Below are 23,470 nucleotides of genomic sequence, written 5' to 3'. Positions count from 1 at the left end.
AGGGGCGTAGCCAGAAATTTCGTTCGGGGGGGGACCACTTTCATTTCGGGGGGGGACCAAAGTGACAGAACAATAGATTTGGCCATCTTTTTCCCTTTTTTCGCTCATTTTCTCACATTTCGGGGGGGGACCAGACCCCCAAGTCCCCCCCCCCCTGGCTACGCTCTTGCCAACCCCCCTCCTCTTTGCATACGCCAATGCTCACTGGCATGGCACCTCGATTTCTAGGTCACTCACCAGCCTGGACCCCCCCCCCCCGATTTCTAGGTCACTCACTGGTCAGGTTCCCAGATTTCTAGGTCATTCATTTACACGCCTGCACACTCTAGGTCACTTTTTTGCTCACTCACTTGTTTGTACATTTATGTTCCCTCACATACTTGAAACTCTGAACCTTAGAGGAGAAACAGAGCTCCTCGATGCACTGAACATGTCCCTCGCTCTGTGCAAAAGGCGGATTTATGGTGGGTTTGTACAAATTTTGCCGCCCTGACCAATAGCCCCCTAAACCCCGTGTCATACCCCCCCCCCCCCACCAGTAAAAACGCCTCTGATGATATTTTAAAAAAATGGTAAACAAAGACAACTTGAAAACTTTATGCACCGATGCATAGAAAAAAAATAGTATGTGAAATATATATATATTTTTTTTTTACATATTCAAAACAAACAAAAACAAAATATCAGCTTTGACGTCATCAAGAGAAAACTTTCGATAATTGAGTCGAGTCAAGACATTTGTTTACAAACTTCCGTGGTGTAATGATGCTCCCATGTTTTCTAGCATATCACGCTGGTGGTTCGGCAGATGCCCTCTAACTACCAAAAGACGATGTATGCCGAAGAAATTGTTCACGGGAACGTTTTCGTCATGCAAAGAAACGATCCCCGTCTGTCCAACGAATGATGAGTGTTGCGGGGACGGCTGCCAGAATTGCGTCTGGCTGAAATATTTAGTCGAAATCAAATACTTCTATGGCAATGACGAAAACAAAATGAAAGAGGTCCTGGATATGATACCGAACAGTGACGTCAGAGCATTTGTTGATCTCGAAATCAAGAGGATGTGTAACACATCTGATTCATGTGAGAAGTGACTATTTTATTCATTAATTCCAGTTTTGAAACCGTATTTCAATTGACTTTTCCCATTTGGCTGTATTTGAGCAGACCATTTTCCCCTTTGACTGCATTTGAATAGGCCGTTTTCCCCATTTTATTGTATTTGAATAGACTTTCCGATTTAACTGTTCCAGTTTAACGAGTGAAAATGATGCGTTGTTTGAAGATGAATTTCCCGTGGCGTATTCATCTCAGGTTGTATTCAGTTCAGGTCGCTGAAAATACAGCTGTCATAAAGCTTCCGGAGTATGTGAAGAAACACATCGATCGTATGAAGAAAAAAGAGGAGAAATATAGACTGGATGTCCAACGCAAAGTCTTCTATAGAGGTAACACCAGTGTCCCAGTAATTTCATGCAATAAGAAAGAATATAATTTCTACCTGGGACAAATATATAATGAAAACTACCCTGTCCCGATAATGTCTAAATACTGGATGAAGATGAAGACTGCCGGCGAGAAATTCACCATAAACCCTTGGGATCAGAATCCGTCCCTACCCATGAAGGTGGAAACAACGCCAGTTGCCACCGAGTTACTTCCTGAGGACAGCATGGCGCATTTTATCACAGAATTCAAGCAAATGAGTCTTTACGGAGAGGTAATGGAAGGGCTGGAGACTCTGAATTTCACCTATCCAACGCCAATTCAAGCAATGACTATACCAAAGGTTTTGAAGCATAGCCATGTTCTTTGTGTTGCTGAAACTGGTAGTGGAAAAACAATGAGTTATGCAATACCAATAATCAATAACTTAGTTTATTGGAAGGAAAAAATCAAGAGATTCAAGAAGTCTCCGCTAGCTTTGGTGATAGTCCCTGGACGAGAGCTCGCAGAGCAAGTTGCTTTAAATATCCATAAACTTGGTGCTTGTTGTGGCGTGAATGTGAAACTCTTGATACCTGAGGGTACCAAATACCCATTTCTTAGGCAAGATGACTCTGTGCCCATTGATATAATGGTTGCAACGTTTGGAATCGCTTGTAAACTTGTGTGTAGGCGTGTGTTCAACATGGCTCAGTTGCAACATCTAGTGCTGGATGAAGCTGATACTCTTTTGGATGACAGTTTCAGGAGAGATTTTAAAAGATTGATGTCTCGAATTATGATACAAGAGCATTGTGAAGCTGATGAACCGAAACCTCCAGGAGCCCAATTAATATTAGCTAGTACAACTATGCCACAAAATGCTAATTCAGTTTTTGAGGATTGTCTTTTTGAAAATGTTTGGTATGAGAAAGCCATCTCACCATACATGCACAAAGTTCTGCCGCATGTACCACAAAAATTCATACGTGTTAACCGAGATAATAGAGTTGCTGTATTCTTAGAGCTGGTTAAATCTGATGCTAAGAACAGGAAACCAGTTATGGTTTTCTGCAATAGATCTCCCGCATGCAATTGGATGTCGCACGTGCTCGATGAAAATGATGTGCGCCATGTGAAATTTCATGCTGGGCTTTCGTATCAAGAGAGATCCGAGGCTTTAGAAAAGTTCCTTTCTGGATATGTGGATGTTATGTGTTGCACAGACTTAGCGTCTAGAGGACTGGACACCCAAATAGTGAAGCATGTCATCAATTTTGATTTCCCTAACAATGTGTCTGACTATATATTGCGTGTTGGAAGAGTAGGCAGAGTGGGCACAAATCAGGGTCATGCCACCAGCTTATTGTTGGAAAAATCGCAGGTTCATGTCCTGCAAGATATAGAACTGGCAGTTAGGAAATCGACTAAAATTCAAAATGTTGATGCCAATATAAAGAAAAAAATTGAAAAGTTGATTCGATATTCAAGCTGATGTAATGAGTCCAATTCAATTTTTTTAAGAAATAAAATTGAGTTTCAAAATATAGGCCTAGAGAAAAAAGCTTTTTACTCTTAGCAGTTTTTTTTCCTTTATATACAGTGCCCCTTAAATTCATAAATAATTTAAAACTTCATAAATGTCGAAGGAATTTGTATATTTCAATGTAGTTTATAAAAAAGTAACTTCCACAAGAGGGGAATTTTTTTGTTACAGAAATAAAAAGGAGTTAAAATTTTTGTCAATAGAGTGCTGCACGAAAGCAAATCACAGAATTCTGGGCCTAAACCTTTCTTCGACCTCTTCTGTCTGAAATGTTATGCATTGCCATCTATCAACAAATATTTGAACTTTTTCTATACCAAAAAACATCCATCATGAGAAAGAAAAAAAAAATTTTTGAATTTTTTAACTATTTTTTTTACAAATTTATGGGACACCCTGTACAATTATATCGCATTAAAAAAAACACTATTATACAATATGCCTGTATTTGAATGCCTATAATTTAAGTTGACATGTTCAGAGCTGAAGGGGGCTGGATCGAGCACTGCGTGAATCAATTTAAAAATCAAAATTTCCTGTTTGAAGAGCGAAAGACAAGCATCTACATACAGGTCTAACAAAACACCTCTGATGTCCCTGCTGAGCTGCCTAAAGATTTAATTATGCATCACACACCTATAAAACATGAACATCTAGGAGGTATGGCATAAAAATCAATTCCAAATTCATCACTGGAGGGTGTTTCAATGCAATTTTTATTTTGCTAATTTTTTCTTACAAGTGGCCAAACTGCTCAAGTTTTGTGGCTAGGTAACTAAAAATCTCCGACAGAACCATTTCCATTATTAAATCTTCACCAAAGGGTATGATTAAGTTTACAAGAACACATTTGCCTGTAGAACTCTTTTTAGTGATTCTACACCAAAAGCTACACAGAGATTTTTGGTCTTTAAAGGGACTTTGAAAGGTTAAGCTCAATGTTTAGATCAGGGCTGAGAACAGTGCCGTCTTAATGTATGGGCTTACCCGGGGGATTTCAAGAGAAGAGGGGCCCTCACAAAAATAAGATCTGTTGGAAATTTTCCAGAGTAAGCGTGTAAATTTATCTGACAGGGCTTCAGAAAAATGACTGCTCAGAGGCCCATGATACGCTTAAGTCAGCCATAGCTGAGAAACCAATCATTGTAGTCAATTAAACATTGAAAATGAGATAAAAGGATTTTCTATTCTGTGGTCAGTATAAGTGGCGCTATCTGTTGTTGCAATATAAAGGTAGAGACGAATACTTTGGCAACTAAGAGTTTCAACAATGAAGAGGCACTTGCAATATGAAGTCATTTTCAAAAAATTGACACTAATTAGCTTCTGAGCCCTCTATTCATCAAACCATTCATTACAAAATAAATTATTTAGCTCTGATATTATCATAAGCTGAAAAGTTTTTGATTCCAAGGTATACAGCATAGATCTCAAGCACGGCCAAAACTGAGAGGGTGGAAGGGATCTGATGTCCCAGGCTCTAGACAAAGAGCACACACATAGTGAGTTTTTTCCCCATTAAACTAACAGGGAGAAGGGTGAAATAGTGAGTTTTCGTTTCTTGTGGTAGCCTTGATCCCAAGGAGTTTACAATATGTCAAATGAAATCCTGAAGCATGAATGTGAAAGAAAAACTTGGAAAAAATTTCATCTTCCATACCATTTTGCTACTTCCCCATATTCCGCAACAGGCGTCCTCAGGTGGGCCCCTAACAGACTTTTCACAAAGTTCCTCCACGGTGAACTTATAATGGAAAAAAACAATTATAAAATAAGAATCATCTCCGAGCCCTGTCAGCCTCACCCTTATGAAAAAAAACTTGTTTCCACAGTGAAATATCCTCTTATTTTACTGATAAACTGGCAGGTAAAAAAAGGTTTCGCAAGCCCCCTAAACCTGTCTCAACCATAATAATTGGATGCAACCAATGGGGAGGTACAGAACAAATGGATTGAAAATGACATAGGAACCCATGACTGGAAACGTCACCATACATCAGTAGGCAGTGCTGTTCATGAGCAGGGCCACAACTAGATGCTTGGTCACCCAGGGCAAGCGCGCATTTTGACGCCCACTTGTAATGTTGAAGGAGAGGTTTCCGAATGAAATTTGCACCCCTTCAGGTCTAGCACCCGGGGCACAAGACCCACCTGCTTCCCCCCCCCCCCTAGTTACAGCCCTGTTCATGAGAGTGCTGGAGGGGAAATATGTGATTTTGCTCATTCTTCGGAGAGGGGCACTTCAAGCTGCTGTAAATGAAACACTCGAGACTGAAATGGATCTTTCGCAAGAATCATCTGCGCAGATGCTGCTATCTAAGAAAATACAGTGTTTTCGACAGTGTCCACCAATCCATGATCCATCAGTGTAATGGTGGAAAACTTTGAACATCTCTGGTAACATTCTGAAATTGAATCACCTGTGTGGTTTGTAATATTTATGTGCAATAAATGTTTCTGGTAGTCTGTCTTGTGTCTTTTCATTTTTTGTATCTCTACTACTACTTTCTTATGTTTCTGGTCATGGGTTCTCCAGTCCTTTTGATATTCTCTACCTTCCCTTAAAGTTTGTACCTCTATTTATTAGACACCCTGTATGTTCACCAAAATGTGTGTACTTTGGTTAAAAAAAGTAATGGCTTAAAAACTAGAGTGAGGGAAAGTATGTTGTAAGGGATGAAAAACATACCATATTTTAACATATACGAGAGGAACCCCCTTTTTATTAAATAATTGGGTTATGAAAAAATAGGGGGTTTCTTACACATGGATACAGTATTATCCGGAAATACAATTTTAAAGAGTTATTTCACCCTTCTCCAGAATTTTAAGGGGTATTTTTGTAAAAAAAAAAAAAAATTTATCAGTAAGAAATAACCCTATTAATAAAAATTATGTAAAAATTGTAGGAGTAAAGGATTTTACAATATGTCAAATGAAATCCTAAAGCTTGTGATCCTCATCATGAAAACATGAATATGAAAGAAAAACTTGGAGAAAATTTCATCTTCCATACCATTTTGCTTCTTCCATATGCATAGCCCCATATTCTGCGACATTACAAGGGAGCGCGCTTGCCCCGGGTGACCAAGCATCAAGTTGCAGAGTTACGGGGGGCATTGCCACCCCCCCCTCAGTGTCAAAGGTGGAGGCGCTGATCATATGCATATATATGAATTGACATCATCATGCCCCCCCAGACTTCCAAGTCTATCTCAGCCTATGGTTGTTGCCCTACTCATGAACAGCACTACCTACTAATGTATGGTGACATTTCCAGTCATGGGTTGCTATGCAATTCACAATCAAATTTGGAGGAGTAAATTTCAATGTATGAATCACATCTAAATATGCATTGGCGACCACTGCATGGATAATAAATTTATTCATCTCCTCGCAACTCCAATCTTCATAACTTGCAACACTGCATGTCATATTGATCGTCAAAAAATAGAGAGCGCATAAAGCGACCTCCAATGATATAGACAGTATGACGTAACATTTTTTGCTAACAATTTTCTTTTTAAAAAAAAGAATGTGGGGGAATATAACAAAATTCAAGTGTATGCTAGGATGTTGAGTCCATTGCAGGAAAAAAAATCAGGAAGCCAACCATTAGTGAAGTTTGCAGCTGGGTGAAGAAATAGTAGAATGGAAAGAAGAAAGAAGTGCTTGTGACAGCCTTTAAAAAAATGCATCTTCAGCAACATGGATGGTACTGAGCATGATGCAATTTATGATGAGAGTGACGCTGATGATGAACTAATTGATGTAGTTGATTGTAATGTATCTGACGAGAGTGATGAGAAATTTAATGGTTTTTACGAATGAATAAAAATGAAACAGATTTTTTTTCTGCATTCTAAAATAAAAAATATCTTTGATGGAAACTTTTTCTCCAAATTATGCATGTAAAAATACGATATATTTCACAAATTGAAACACAAGAATGAAAACTACATAGAGGTATATGATGAGAAAGAAAGTTAATTTTTTTTTTTCTAGTGACCCAAGTTTGATGTATGATAATTAGAACTGACGTTGTTCTTAGTAATAGTGTCATTCATTTTATCCCAATGATTTTTTTCTTTCATCAAAGTATGAACTTTAACTATGTCATGTAAGTAAAAACCCAGTCACTGATTTGCAATGCAATTTCAAAATGATTACCAAGTTATTTGAATCAATGACTATAATTAATCATTAGACTCTGAACAGGAGGGTGAAGAATCAAGTCGTTTTGCGAAATTTAAACAATTTTTACTACAATCTTTGGATTAACACAATTCTACATATGCACAATTCCAAAAACTTATCCACATAAAATGTACAATAGAAACGATAGTTGAATTTCATACTATCTGTATCAAAAACAATGAACACAAATAAGATTCAAATAAAATTGCAAACACAGATTTCAAACACAAAATAAATCATAAACCACCGATTACAGAACAGATAAAAATATACAGGATACAATCAGAATGCAGTATCGGATCTCGATTAAACAAACCTCTATCGACAGAGACCTTTCACTGGCACAGTGTGGTAAATGACTGAGGGTACCAAAACCAGTCAAACTGGTGATTTTTCATTAATTCTGACATTTACCATCATGTATAGAATTTCTATTTTCGTAAATAAATAAATTCACCTGAGACCAACAGATTATTTCTCACAATTTGAGCGATCATCTTTATTAACTGAAAATCTTGCTATCAGAGTTGATTCCGTACACACAAATCCCAGTTACTCAAAGTCCTACTGTAAAATTTATAATATAGCCTTGAAATCTGTTAAGAGTTGCTATCTGAGTACAATAGATGAATTTTTAAAAAAAATTAAATTTGGGAATATTGGGAATAGTTATAATTGAATATGGAAACAAAAATTTTCACAATTCCAATTATTTATAATGAATTTGCATAAGATGAATAACCTCTAAATAACACAATTATCCTACTGATAAATTATTCCTATAGCCCAACATTCACTTCTCAATATGTTAATTATCTGAAACTCCAGAAAATAAAAGATACTTCATTCTGTGAATTTCTGTTTCATTCTAAAAACATTAAGCAATCCAATGAATATAATGGAAATGCCTTTTGAACACATTATAGAAAGATGAAGTGCAGCAATATTTGCTGAAAATACAAAAATTTAACATCAGACAGCTATTTCAAAATTAATACAGCCCCTTCATTAGTGGAAATAGCCTATAACACATCAGCTTTTGATCAGACTACATGCTTTTATTTTAATGAGTGGCCTGCACTATAACAGGCTATTTCCACTGACAAAGGGGCAATATTAGCCTTGAAACAGCTGTCTGGTATGTTTAATTTTTGTATTTTGAGCGAATATCATTGGACATCTTTGTAAGCCAATGAATGTTAATGTTTTATATATGTCCCTACAATTTTTGAATTCATAAAACTTTTTAGAAAGGAAAAGAACTTGAGCCGAAAATACATTTCTGTGGGGGGAGGTAAAGAACGAGACAGATTGGCTAGAAATACACCAGAACTATGGCATAATGGAACTTCGGTTTACAAGTACCATCCATTGCGTGAATGTGCTCATAATCCAAAACACTGGTGTTTCATCAAATCAAACTTCCCCATAATATAGGAAATAATAGAAATTTAAATTATTCCTTCCACAAAAGTCTCCCTTATGTCACCTATTATTCTTTTCAAAGGAAAAGTTCAAGTTGATTTGTTATGATGTTTTGGTGTCACAGGTAATTTTAAAAGGGTTGTTAATAAATGGAATAGCTTACCCCCAGAGGTAGTAAATGCTAACACAACTGACATGTTTGGGTAAATCAAGAAGCTATCCATACTTAGAATAAGACAACCATAAATATTTTTTATGGGCACATTGTATAATATTTTATCATTTACATATATTTTTTATAGTTTTTGTAATTGCATTTTTAATTGGATTGCTGTATTTTTGAAATATATGACATCCATATTTAAATATGGGCAAATTTTTCTCAGCCACCTCGTTGGGCATTTTGCCTGTTGTGGCGTTGTATTTATATTTGTATTTCATACTGAAGGCTTCAGTATTTCCAGTGATACAAAAGAGCAAGGAGTTTCTCTCACTTTGGAATTCCTACTACTTTCATTACACTACATCCCAAAATTTATGGTGAGTCTTTCATGTGCTTGAGCTAAGAATGTCACTCTTGCAATGACTGATGTCTCATCCAATGGGTTGGGGGCCCCTTAACAACAAACACACACACAGGGGCCCCTTATTCTACTAAAAGGTTTCATTAATACACATATGTGTACAATATACTTTTTCAAAAAAGTTGGTTTTACATTAAAAAAAAGTCCCCTGAAAAATGATTGAGCCAAGTCCTAATCATATGATGCTTGACAGACAAGGTGAATACACAAAGTTATGGTGCTCATCTTTAGTAAACATATTTGTATTGCAAAAAATTCAATATGTTGGTTGGTTGTTTTGCGAGACATTGCTCCTTAATCGAGTCAAATTTGTTCAAAAATTTTGCATCTTTTACAAAACATTCGTAAACCGAAGTTCCACTAAACTTTTGAGGAAAATATGTTAGATACTTCAACAGGAACACTGCTTTTTATAACCTTTTATTCGAACAATGCATATAATTATGTTTTACCAATATTTGGCTTCTTTATATTAATTATACATAAATAATTAATCATTATATAGCAGGTATGAAATATGTGCCACACAATAAAACTTTTCCTCCATTAATATAATGGGTGTTTTAGCTCATTTTTCAATCATACACTTTTTTAAAAAAATTTTGTTTGCATGCCAATGACACAAAATCAGATATAAACTCCTACATTGTCATAACATGTTTGCACCAAATTTTGGACAAATTGTTTGTTTTTTGTAAAGGCATAGATATTAAGTATTCTATTACATCAGGTATCAAAGTTGGACCTGTGCATAACGTTCACGTTTCTAGCTCTTATGTCAGTAATTAAACATCAAATAAAATTGCTGTACTTTATTTTATTTTTTAGATTGGATGATGTTTAATTAAACTAATCACAGTTCGCATTATCATATACATACTGATATTAGAGAACAAAAATATTAAATGCAGCCAGATTCGTTCATTTGTATCCTAAATTATTTTGAGGAATAACATTTCATAAGCAAGTTAATGGAAGGCACTTTTCCCTCTGAGAATTTTTAACAAGCTTATCAAACTGAAAAATGAGACAGATTTGAAAACTCACTGTTCACATAATTCCATCATAGATTTGATGAGATTCAATAACAGGACTCTGCTTGACTATTGCATTACAGTCAAAAGAGCTAGCGCCAAAAGAAAAATTTTAGATGAATCAATAAAGCGCAGGACAGTACGAGTTTTATCCATGCCCATTTAAAAAAATATACTAGATACGTAGGCACAGGGGGTTCCGAGGAGCCCAGCATTTCACTGCCACCAGAAATCTTCAGTTACATAAATAAGTATGGAATATAATAACTCCAACCCTAAAAAAATGCTATTCAAATTTTTAAATATCAATTAACTAATTATTTAGTTAAAAGTAAATGCTATCCTGAGATATAGTTGAACCCCAACATAAAAAGACAAGTGTTTCAAATAATAATAATAATCAATTTAACATTTTACAATATTTAAAACTTGCAAAAGTGTTATAATTACCACCAAATAAAAATTAAAAACAATAGCTAACATTTTTTTAATACTCTCGATATAACATTCGATCTCTTGTATATACTTCTCACGTATCCCTCTCATGGACGCAATTTAGTGAAACAAGTGGAAAGAGCTCCAATTAATAAAATTCCAGAATCTTAAAATTGTAATAAAATCACTCTTTAGTGTGCTCACACCATGCATTTTCATCACACGTTTCCAGTTATAGTTTAAATAATTCCCATTTAATAGTGATACATACATTCCTACTGTGACAAACAGGCGCACCCTATTTAGCCATGTGTACAAAAAAAATATAATTTTCCCTGAACAGATCACACAAATTTCTTAAGAAAATGTAAAAAAAAAGATTTGATTACTCAAAAACATAAAATAGGTTTTATACACTATGCCATATTGAGACTGATAATAGAGGGGGCATGAAACTATATATATTTAGAAAACTTTTTTCCCCTCTTCACATCAAGAACTTGACATCTTTATTGCTTTCTGGGTGCAGGTACACTGTACAAATAATAACTTGAATGGAAATATTTCTTTATTATCAAATGGTCCCCCCCCCCTCATTTCTAACTTCATAGTATTGGTTTGATTACAAAAAGCTGCCATTGAACGCAATGAATTTTAAACCTCCTTAACAAAGTTAATTCATTCCTGAATCACATTTTTTAGCCGAAATCTTTGATAATAGAAACCAGATCTATAGGTTTTTATGAGAAACCATTCATTTCTTTCTGGATTTGTCTCACAATTTAGAAAGAAGTTTTATAAATATTTAAAAAAAAATTCACAGAAGACTGAAATGAATGACATCACAATTGAATAAAGAATTTAAAGAAATATATCTTCGTGTACTGAAGATGTTTTTATTTTACACTGCGTACAGAACCCCATCAGGTTTGTGGGTAAAATAAAAAGATGTGATAGTGATGTGATCAGCAGAGACCACTCCGATGTTTGTCTCTCTCCCTCTATAGTCCAGGGGCAGCTCATTTTCCTATCTCATCTACACAGATGGGAAATACAAGCTTCAAGAGATTTACCAAACCATACACTGAAGTTTTTTTTTTTATAGAAAAAGTATTTTGTTTAAGCATATTTGTTCTTTTACATGAACTCATGTAAAACTCACTATTGAATGGCTCAAAATATATCTGAAAGCAAAATGAAGGTAAATTTTGATAATGATTTCAATGCAGATATAAATAAATAAGGTGACTGTAATTCTGATAATGATCGATGGGAAAATTTAGCTCACTACATGGCAGCGTCATGTTAGCATGTGCATCAACAAAAATGTTCATTAGCCACATTTGTAAGCCGAGGTGTTCGTTAGCTGTTTATTCAATATTGATAACTAGCATGACACTTCACAAAACTATAATTATGAATAATAATTTCAAGAAATTGCAAAACTAAAATAAATATGTATAGCAAGGTTAGTTTTAATCACTTTTACAAACAATTTTTTAAATTATATTCTAACCTCTAATATAATATATATAGGTTGCCTCAGGCCTACAAGTAGGAAAAAATTGAGCTTTATATTTATTACATGTTCCCTATAAATGAATTTTTGTTTTTGGGCTCTGGTATGTAAGTTTTAATAGCTCTGGTATGTTTCTTAAGATTTAGTGTTCAGTAATGTTTCAAATAGCCTGCATAAATTTTCTGTTAATTCCAAATACTGTAAAGAAATTTATATAATTGCTGGTGTTTTTTGGTTTTTTTTTTTTATTCTTCTTTTGCAATGTATACAGTTTTTCATGCAAGTCCTAATTCTGCCTTTATCTCATCAACAGTTCATCATAGAGTAGAGGTCAATTTAAAATGCTCAAAAAGGGTTCTGAAATCATCCTCTACCAGTCTTGAGAGCAAAAAAATTAGTCACAAAATAAAAAAAAATCTAAATTTTTATAACTCCCCCCTTTTCTAAATTCTAATTAAAAAGTTGTTGCCCTGTCTCTTCTGAGCCAAAAAAAAAAAAAAAGTTGTAAAAAATCCCTTTTTCAAACTGCAATATTCACTGAGATATTTGAATTCAAAAATTTGGGAAAGAACAGTGTAAACCAACTGACACTTTTATCCTTTATTTATGCGCACGTACATAATATATGACAAAATAATAATTGACAATAGGTCATAACCTATTAGTAAAGATTTTTTCTCTTTACTGGTATGTTAAAAAAGGCTTAAAGTTGATACAAAAAAACTGTCCACCTTCATAGTGTCTTGCATGTGAAGACAGAATTTCATTTAATTTAGCTCATCACTAAGTTTCGGAATTAATAAGTTATGTGATTTGTATGACTTGTAAAGCATTTGTTTCCTTAACACACAAAACTTTAGGCTCAGAAACACTCAGAACTGTGATCACCGGCTGGCATCAGGCAAACGAAACACAGAAAGCTTTCTGCTAAATAGATGCCATTTCATTTCTTCATCGAAATAACTTCATAAACGACACACTAACATCATTAATTGTTCATAATCTAAAACTTAGACATTTTCTTTTTATACGGTGAAACCTGTATGAAATAATATTCCGTTTCAGACAGATTTCCATTTTATAACGGTGTAAATAAAAGTCTTAATCACTGAACAGACTATATTTTGATTCCATTTAAGACAGGTTTCACTGTATTAATTTATTACTTATCATTTTGTATTTGTAATTTCAAAAAATGCCTACCATATTTTAAGGTGTATAAGGAGCCCACTAATTTTTTGAGCTTAAAATTTAGAATTTTTTTTTTAAATATACGTATAAAATACTATTCACGTATAAGAAACCCCTCCTATTTTTGGGACCCAATTTTTGGCAAAAGGGGTTCCTTATACAAGTTAAAATATGGTAATTTTGAAATCAGAAAAAATTAACACTAAAAGAATTTCAATCATTTTTCAAAAACCAAATAAAGAAAATCCAGCTCCGAGTGAAACACGTAAAACAACAATATAATACGATTGGATAATCTATGTTTGCGTGTACCCAAAATTCCAAAATGAACACGGCATTTGGAATTTTGGGTACAAGCAAACGTCGATTATTCAATCGTATTATCAAACCCAAAAGGTATTTCATTTCTAACAACAATATAGTCAAACCAAAACTATATTTTCTCCAAAAAACCAAAATTTTTAGTTACAAGATTACCAGTTCTTGTATTGACAGTAAATTGAACATTACTACTTTTGTTTTAATAAACTATTATCAAGCTTTGTTTTGAAATTTTCGATTTTGCCAACAGTTTTTAGTTCTACCTCTTCATTTGGGAAATCTTTTTTTTCCCCAATAAAATAATTATAATAAAAACCTGTTAGTGAAATCTGAAGCTGTGTGTGTGCATAGCTCCCCATACAGATTCATGTTCTAAAAACTTTCTGAACTCAGAACCGCAAGAAAGCTATAGTATAAGCTGATAACAAAATGACGCTAACAATAATTTACGATAGACTGTCTCGATATGGAAATAAAATTATTTCTTTCACAGATAGTTTATGATCGATTACTGTCGATTCAAGTGATACCATTTTTCCAGAACAAAAACAACAAAAAAACATAATTTGCTCAAATAGTAACAGTTCTGACACAAAAAAAAAAGACAATTATCACAAACAATGCGAAATATGAATAATTTGCGTCAAATTGAAAAATATTATATGCACAATCAGCAGGCTATGTACAAAGCATTTTAGAAAATCAATATCACATGCTCATTGTCTTTCAGTTCTTGTGTGCATAATATGTTACGACATCAATCAATAGCACTCTCCTCATGCCGTAAACCCCTTGCACATACTAGTCGAGCAATGCCATTTTGTCCAACACTGAGCAGCCAATTTCTGGATTCACTGTTTGGGCTCCAAGATAAACAGTTGATAGCGGTTGCCATACACCCTTGATGATAATTGAAAGTGTTTGTGTTATCTTTCCTCACTCTCATGATTTCTGATTCAGGTATGTTTCGTATTTTACACAAATCATGATCAACAAAAATTAAACCATAATTTTCTATTGCATCTGAGTAACATGTACATAAGCGATGATACTTTTCTACAGATTGTGAATCAGATAGTGGATGTGAAATAGGGTCTCTGTTATTGGCCAAATCGGATAAAGTTGGATGATTTCTATGTGAATGAGACATGTCCATTTGGGATTTCTGATCTTCAGACATGGATACAGAATTTTTATTGCGTAAAAGTCTTGTTTTAACTACATTTTCGATAGACTCGTTCCATCTGCGATCATCGGTGTCGATACAATCAGATTTATTTGAAGCAGTATTACTGATAAAAATGATAGTTTTCCTTGTTCTAATATGGGAGAAGTTTGGATGCAAAGAAAAACTGGAACAAAAAATTCTGTTGTTATGAGTTTTCAATACATTTTTCTTCCATTTTCTTGCAAAATTCACACCACTGATAGTAATTTGATTTTTTCCTGCACAGTAAATAGTTCTTTTGGACTGACACTGATTTTTCTTTTTTTCATTTTCAGTTTGATTCACTTTTGTTTTTTCCTTCGCGTCTGTCGCCAGACTGTGCGTAACTAAATTTTCATTTACACATGCTGCACAGGAGGCTACATCTGTAACATTGTGAATAACTGGAGAATGCTTCTGGAATGTACATCTAACACTATTTGAATCCTCACTTTGTGCACAGCAATCTTGAACCAAAGTCTCCACAAGATCCTTTACCTGACTATTCAACGAACAATCACTTCCTGCATCAGGTTCTTCATTCTCGAGTTGCGAATCAGGATGCACCATGCACTGTTTGTCCTTCTCAGAGATCTTCACCAATTCAGTTCTGAAAACTGGAAAACGCTTTTGTGAGAACTGCTTTTGGTAATAACCCATTTTGCTAAGTCGACAAGCAGTGACTTCCCCGGTAATATCAGCAGCAACTTGGACATTCAAAAACTCAGACACTGATAATGACGTCTGACTTGCTTTAAATGCGGTTATTCCTGTTGTTTTAAGACCTTTCAGTCTCACTTCAACTCCAAGCTCTTCGAAGAAGGTTGCAATTCCTGGCACATTTATTCCGCATTCAAGACCTACAAAGATACCTGTCCATGTGCTGGGCCATTTAACAGTCATTGCTTGGCCTCTATTTTTTTTAAATACTGGTATACTTTCACTGACATTCAAATCCCACACCTTGAGTGAACAATCATAGCTGGTACTTGCACACCAACAATCACCAACTGGAGCAAAATCTACAGAAGTAACCGGTGCTGTGTGAGCTTGAATAATGCGATATGGTTTGATTATTGTAGTATTGCCAGCATTGGAGGTAACCATGTTGTTCACTTTTACCAGTTGGTAGAATGATATCAAACCATTGCCAAAGCCACCAGCTATGGTTTCACATTTACCAGTTTTTTTCCAGCTTACACTGGTGCACATAGCAGCGGCGGAGGTTGCAGATGATCTTCCACTATTCCCCCCAGATGGAGGGCAAAGAATGGCAACAGGCTCGGCAACATAAAATGGTTGTGACACAGGTGGATCCAATGATGATGGATGTGGTATGCTTATTATCCTGATATAGGAATCTGCACAAGCCACTGCAAGAAGTCCTAACCTTGGAAGGCGATCAGTTGTACTGCTTGATTTCTTTCCCAGTTCGAGATCTGTGTAACATCCAAATGGACAAAAAGTCATTTCCCATATGTTACCATAATTGTGTGCGATGGCAAAACTGAGGGTAGGAGGACTTTTCATTCTAGTGTTGCTCAAGACACCCACATTCCATAGCTGTATCAAACCATTGTCACTTGGAGTATTTAAAGCATCATGAGGTTTATCGGGTCTGCTGACTGATGATAGAGCTATATATTGAGCAGCACCAGTTTTTACTGTGGGACACCATGCACAGGACGAAATTAACCCACCAACAAAGAAAGTAACTCTTTCCGGTTTCCCAGCACTAAACTGGCTTTCAAAGCAAGAGAGACGAGACCATGATGAACTCTCATTGCCTCTGTTTTTTATTTTGAACCTAATTGATGTACTGAGTGGAAGGAACAATCTTGTGTCCTGATCAAGTAATCTGTACATATCTTTTGTTGGTTTGAATTCTTCAAACAGGTCATCTATATGATGCCTTGTCAGATAATCAGCAACCAAAGCAATATTGCCATATAATTTATGAGATCTCGACTTGAGCTGTTGCAAAACTTGCTGTGCCTCTTCAGTAATATGATCCGAGTGTTGCTTAGTTATATGAATTAACATTTTCCTTGGTGTACGAATATTGGATGTCAAACGCTTTTCACAGATATTGCAAACCCACATTCTCTCCTTTCTAAGACAAGCATTTTCAAAATGATAAATCATGGCTCTCCTTGACTGTAACACTTTATTACAGCCTTCTCTCGAGCAAATAATTTTGCCATTTTCAGCCAATGCATCTTCCCATGTGCTAATGAGGTCATCACTTGCAACTCGCGAGACTCTTCCAGAGGGCATACTAAAAAGATCTTTGATTTTCAGTAGGGCATTTTCAATGTCCTTTTGGTTTAGAAAATCTTCCTCTTCAACGTCTTTTCTTGGGATTGATTCTTCATTGTAGTCATGATCATCCTCACTGCTAGGTATAAAATAGTCTTCATTGTCACTGGAACGTTTCGCTTTCACAGGCTTGTCATCCTGCTTATCTCGTTCCATCAAATCAATCAGCATTTTTCTAGCTTTTACTGCAGCACCACGAGATGCTCTAGTTTTTTTTGGATGTGATGCACTAATAGCACTAGCTGTAGAGTCAATTTCAGTGTCACAAATAATTTTTGAGCATTCCTCATTAGAAGGTTGCACGTCATCATCCATAATTTGAGAGGATTGTATTTCCTCCATGGACCCTGAGTTATTCATTTCTTTTTCAACAATTCTCCTTCTTTTGCATTTTTGATCTGTGTTCGAGAAGTCACTTTCCACAGCTTCCAAAATTCCTTTCAAAACTTTGTTTACAATGGCACGGTTATTATTGCTGGGTACAAATGTTCTCTTGGACACTTTGCCCCTGATATTAGACCTATTCATTTCAGTATTTTCTACACTAAGCACATCTTGTTCTTTGAAGCTGCTGGTGGAATATTTTGCAGATGACAATCTCTGTTTTTTCATTCTTTTTCTGGATTTTCTTTCTGTACAGGTAGCGTGATCAAGTTTGTTCACACTGTCACCATCTATATTTGCTTCCTCTGGAACAGCTGAGCTCTTTTTACGTGAAAATATTGGCACATCATCCAAACTTTCTGGTTGTTCTATACGAGCGTTTATATCTTTAAATCTAACCAATTTCATCGGTCTACCTTTCCTTGAGCTTCTTCGTAATGAACCCGTATTTTCAGGACCATCAGCACTTACATCCACTACATTTTTATCCATCAAGCATCCATTGTTCATTGCATCTGGAATTTTTTCTTCGATGCATCCCTGTTTTTTTGCTTTCAAGCTAGATTGATTTGAAATTTTAACAGATTTTTCTGATTTAGAAACATTTTTACCTGGCTGTAATTTTGAGACTTTTTGATAGGGATGAGAGAAATCAGGATCAATTTTTTGTTTTCGAAGTCTTGTGCTTTTTCTGACAACAACAGGCATATTCTGAGACGGATCTTCTTGCATATTCGTTGACTCAGCTGCGATTGGAGATATGCAAGCTTTTTTGGCAGGCGCTTTAACAGAATCTGGTGACGCCATATCGGTAGTTACAGTTGTGTTACTTGCTACTTCATGGCCACGACGTTTCCTTTTTCCACTTGTTTTCCCTTTGCCAGCTACTTCTATCACATGACCATTTTCATTCTGAATAGAGTTTTTAATATTCTTCTTTATGAGGTCCAAGTCAGTTCTTGCATCTGAATCAGAAGAAAAAGAAAATGGCAAGTGTTCATTATTTGTATTGGCTTGCGTGACTGTTTTCGTGTTTTTTCCTATATTTTCGACTTCTGGAACATTTCGATTTTTCCTTGGTCTGCCTCTTTTCCTTTTCAAAGGAACAACAGTTTCTGCTACAGTGGATTCATTATGCACAAGATTAACAACAGTTTCTGTAACCACTGATTCATCTGGCAAAGGATTTGCTGTATCGTCAGTTTTTCCTTTTTTCTTTTGGGTATATTTCTTCTTGCATGTACGTTTCTTAATGTTATTTTTTGTAGAACAAATACCATTTTCTGTCAAAGCTGATGCATCATATAATTTGGGGGCAACTGCATCAGCTGTGTCTGATAATTCGGGGGCAACTGTATCAGCTGTGTCTGATAACTTAGGGGAGACTACATCAGCTGTGTCTGATAATTTGGGGGCAACTGCATCAGCTATGTCTGATAACTTAGGGGAGACTACATCAGCTGTGTCTGATAATTTGGGGGCAACTGCATCAGCTGCGTCTGATAATTTGGGAGCAACTGTAACAGCTGTGTCTGATAACTTAGGGGAAACTGCATCAGCTGTGTCTGATAACTTAGGGGAGACTACATCAGCTTTGTCTGATAACTTGGGGGCAACTGCATCAGCTGCGTCTGATAATTTGGGAGCAACTGTAACAGCTGTGTCTGATAACTTAGGGGAAACTGCATCAGCTGTGTCTGATAACTTAGGGGAGACTACATCAGCTTTGTCTGATAACTTGGGGGCAATTGCATCAGCAGTGTCCGATAACTTGGGGGCAACTGCATCAGCTGTGTCTGATAATTTTGGGGCAACTGCATCAGCTGTGTCTGATGATTTGGGAGCAGTCACGACTGATTTTTCTGTCACTTCTATGGACTCTGGCACCTTTTCAATTACTGCATTGACAACATCAAGGCAAACATCTTTTATTTTTTCGATATCAATAGCAACCAAATTCTTTGAACTTTCTTTTTTTTCAGAATTCTTGTACTTATCCAGCTGTGAAAGAATATAATCAGTCTTTGGTGATTTTTTTGCCACTGCTAAAAGCTCGAGAACATTGTCAAAAAATGTCTTATCTGACAAGAGCTTTCTCACAATTTCAAGGCTTGAAGATTTCAGGGTTGGCAGACTCTTGCTCTCACTGGGATTTACAGTAACCATTTCAGTAGCTTTACTTTGAAAAGGTTCTGCATTTACAATACTTTCTGTAGTATCGGTGGTAACTTGGTTACATTGAGTTGTGTCTGTGTTATTTTCTATCACTTTCGACTCTGGCAGCACAGTTGACTTCAATAATTTAGTCCCTTCAGTGCTCTTTTTTGGGAGATTCTTAACATTAGTCAAAGGTTTGTCATTCTCTTGTCGGACAGTTTCTTCATTAACTTTCAGATGATTCTCTGTTCTATTCGAATTTGGAACTGAAACATTTTCTTCATTTCGAAATAGTTCATCAAAATCAATTACTTGGATAGGGTCTTTAGCAAATAAGTCTGAATAGTTTGTAGATTTAGTGGTGCTTTCTGACTGTGTATCTTTGCAACCAGTACGGGAACTACTTTCTCGCAAAGGTGTCAAATCTTTATGGCTACCAGCATTGTCATAACAAGTACTGCGTTTACTTGAAGCCTTATTTGGCATAGAGAATAACATATGGCCATAGTTTTCTTCATCAGGAATGTTTGGGGTCTGTGACAAGATATTTGAACCCTTTGCATTCTCAGATTTCAAAACCATATTTGAATCGCTGTAACCAGCAAAAGACTCATTCAACTTGCTTGTGTTTCTAGCTTTATTCGACGTTGTATCTGAAAGCCTTTTGATTGAACTGCTAACAAGCATTTCCAGGTATTCACTGTTTGAACCATCCACTGTTTCATCTGCAATAGAAATGGGAATGGATGCAAGTTCTGACGATTCATTCAACTGATATACATCATGAACATCATTAGGAGCTGAAGAACTGCTGTCTGACAGATTCGCAGGGGATTGTTCGGTTGCTATGCCGCTGCTTCTTCGACTGTAAGAATAGGTTTTGCGATTTGATGCCCAGTCACGAGTGACTTTCAAATACTGACTGAAACGTTCATAACCTTGATTGTTCAGAACAAAACGGGATTTAGTGCTCACTTTTTTAGGCGTTTTCGGACTATCGCTCTCACTTGTAACATCTTCAGTAGAATTACTCACATCATCAATATTTTCATTGATATCAAAAATCTCATCTACTTCTGAAACCTCAAAACAGTGCCTTTTTTGTTTTGTACGTTTCAGTTCAGAATTCACATGCGATTGATTCTTTGATTTTTCAATTCTATGCACATTATCATTTGTGTCTTCAGCGACTGAATTTATTTTCTGAACAATATCATTGAACCTTACGCAATTATTAAACTGTTGCAGATTTTGGTCCATAGATTTTTCAATAAATTTGATTCCGGTTGGATTAGACGTTTTCTTGCAGTTGAGGACATCTTTTTTCTTCGGCAAATAATTACCCATTTCAATTTTCTTGGGCGAATCCCCTCTTTTCTTCCTCGGCTTCTTCACACCACTACTTTGTATTTTCACTTCCTCTGCTACCTCTATATCTGTAGATGGTACCATTTCTACCTTTCCGTCGGTATTCTCCTCATTGGCCGTGGATTCTACATACTCAGTCACCTTTTCCGGGTGCTCAACTGTCATATGCTGAAGAACTGCATCCGATCCAGAAAAAATCAGGGAAGCGCAGTATGGGCAATGCTGCAGTTTCTTCCTTCCAGTGCAATACTTATAATGCGTTTGGAAATTTGCCACAGTGACATAAGTTTGGTAACAACCTTGAATAGGACATATCAAGCGTCCACTCGTTTCGAGAACTTTAGCCCAAACATTTTTCATTTTAGCTGTAATTCTGCGAGCTCTGAAGGTTGAAGAGCTTTCATTCCTTACATTTTTTTTCTTGGACGAGTATAAATACCTCTTTTTTACCGAGTAATTATCAGGCTCGGCTACAGATGAAATATTCAAGTCGTTCAAATTTGTTGGATCTTCAGTAACGACTTGAACATTTATATATTCCATCTGGTCTTCCCTCGTTTCTGTAGACATGGACTCACCCTCTGGAATACTAGAAGAGGACTCTGTATTACTTGCATCCACCCCTTGCATACTGTTTTCAGTTTGAGAATTGTCAATAACTACACTTTCATCCAAAGGAATCTCATTATCACGTGGAAGAGGTACGTCACCTTCGGTACGTGCTGCGGGTGACTGAGAAACATCAGAGGATGGCAACAAACGTCGTAAGGGTGACACGACGCTGTTAGAATTAGTTTCTTCGGAACCGTCTAGATTTTTTTGACGGTCCTCATCCAAATCGTTGTCGTCATCGCCGGAATGAATTTTCGAGCCCTCGGACTCTACGGCATCGGCAAATGATTCGGCGATGGCTTCCAGCGCAATGGCCTTTGAAGCTTTCGCCGCCGCGGTAAACTTGAAAAAATCCGAAATTTTCGCTTGGACAACGGATTTGTTAGGAGACGCCGACTGAGAAGGTGTGGTCTCACTTTCCGCATCTTGTGCACTGGAACCGTTGTCACCGTCTCCCCGTGATGCACAATTATTTGGGCTCTCCATGTTTCGTATCAACAAGCCACCACTTCGCACATCACGTACACGGAAGATACATTAAAAGTTTAGCACATATTTAAAACACTGCCGACAGCTTCCGGTACTTTTAAATGACAAATTCAGCGATTAAATAAGGTTTAAACTCGAATTACGGGAAAAAAACCGAACCAAAATCAACAAAATAATTAGTAAATTAACTAATCAAAAATTGACTACAATCCTAAGGGGTAGCCACATATGTTGATATTATTTTAGTATATCGGCAATAGATGGCGCCATTTGGTTATTACTGTGGGAAGGGTATACTTGATTACGCTAAAGGAAGCTCACATGATTGCTAAATAAAATATGAGACCATAAGTCCTGAACTTTAGTGGACAAATTTCTCTATCGCTTTGCTGATTTGGTAGAAAAAGATACTAATTTTCTTAATATTTTTCAAATAAACAATTTCAATACTTTTAAATCAAAAATTGCTCACTTTAGTGCAAAACGCGTATCGACTTCATCCTCAGGAAAACAAAAATGGTGTCACTTGATTTCGTCATTGTTGATCAAAGTTTAATTTCAAGTTAAACTTGAAATTTAAAAAACTTTCTAATTTATAAATCTTGCTCTTCTGTGCTCACCGAATTATATTAAAATTTCATAATAGATGAATTTTGACGTTTTATGATTCTACATTACAATGCAAGGTGTAGTTTAGTTCAAAGCACAATATGATCAACATAACTAATAAAATTCAATCAATTGTAAAATAAAACGGAAAATGACACTCACGCACGTATACAACTTACTCTCGGAGAGTACAGGCATCGACTGGTGACAAAACGAACTGATTGGTGGTATAACAATACGCAGTCGCTAAGTTACACTCAAAGTTGGTGAGATACGCGTTCAAAACTGCTTCGCTTACAAGAGATTGGCAAAAAATTGGGATGATCTCTGTTCGGCGAATTGGAGATAAATATAACTTTGTTCTAACGTAATGGCATGTTAGAAAACGGAAATAAAAAAGAAAAATAAGAAATAAATGGAAGGAAAAAAGCAGTATTTTACTCTCTCTTTTACGAAGGTTTTTAACAATTACCTATTGCGAAGATGAATTTTTGGAAAGAGTGAAAATTCAACTGCCTTTGCGAGGAAATCGAACCCACGTCCTTTCAGTTTTCGGGTGAACGCACTGGCCGCACACGAGCTCCAAAGAAAGATTGAGATTCGTTGCCTTTGAAGTCTAGTGCGTGCACCCGGAAAGTGAAAGGA

The 23,470-nt window shown here is 36.0% G+C and overlaps 2 protein-coding genes across 2 annotated transcripts; one reads left to right on the top strand and one right to left on the bottom strand.

Annotated features, from left to right (window-relative positions):
- The first annotated feature begins 719 nt into the window (after positions 1 to 719).
- Dbp21E2 (putative ATP-dependent RNA helicase Dbp21E2) lies at positions 720 to 5,440 on the top strand. The gene has a single exon (XM_089236068.1). It carries the CDS (start codon positions 1,271 to 1,273, stop codon positions 2,921 to 2,923), a length of 1,653 nt encoding a protein of 550 aa, XP_089092194.1. The 5' UTR covers positions 720 to 1,270; the 3' UTR covers positions 2,924 to 5,440.
- A 1,792-nt stretch (positions 5,441 to 7,232) lies between these two features.
- On the bottom strand, positions 7,233 to 22,420 carry LOC149083012 (uncharacterized). Its single transcript, XM_089236067.1, has one exon. The coding sequence runs from the start codon at positions 22,211 to 22,213 to the stop codon at positions 14,438 to 14,440; it is 7,776 nt and encodes a 2,591-aa protein (XP_089092193.1). The 5' UTR covers positions 22,214 to 22,420; the 3' UTR covers positions 7,233 to 14,437.
- Between the last annotated feature and the right edge of the window lie 1,050 nt (positions 22,421 to 23,470).

The sequence above is a fragment of the Pholcus phalangioides genome, unplaced genomic scaffold, assembly GCF_987345545.1.
Source record: "Pholcus phalangioides strain wild (caught in Gottingen) unplaced genomic scaffold, Ppha-v1.0 ptg000009l_1, whole genome shotgun sequence".
Lineage (NCBI taxonomy): Eukaryota > Metazoa > Arthropoda > Arachnida > Araneae > Pholcidae > Pholcus > Pholcus phalangioides.
Note: the sequence above shows the minus strand (reverse complement) of the source record. Positions and strands in the feature narration are given on the sequence as shown.

Excerpts from the sequence above, each read along its gene's own strand:
- LOC149083012 (XM_089236067.1), bottom strand. The coding sequence starts at position 22,213 with ATGGAGAGCCCAAATAATTGTGCATCACGGGGAGACGGTGACAACGGT.
- Dbp21E2 (XM_089236068.1), top strand. The coding sequence starts at position 1,271 with ATGATGCGTTGTTTGAAGATGAATTTCCCGTGGCGTATTCATCTCAGG.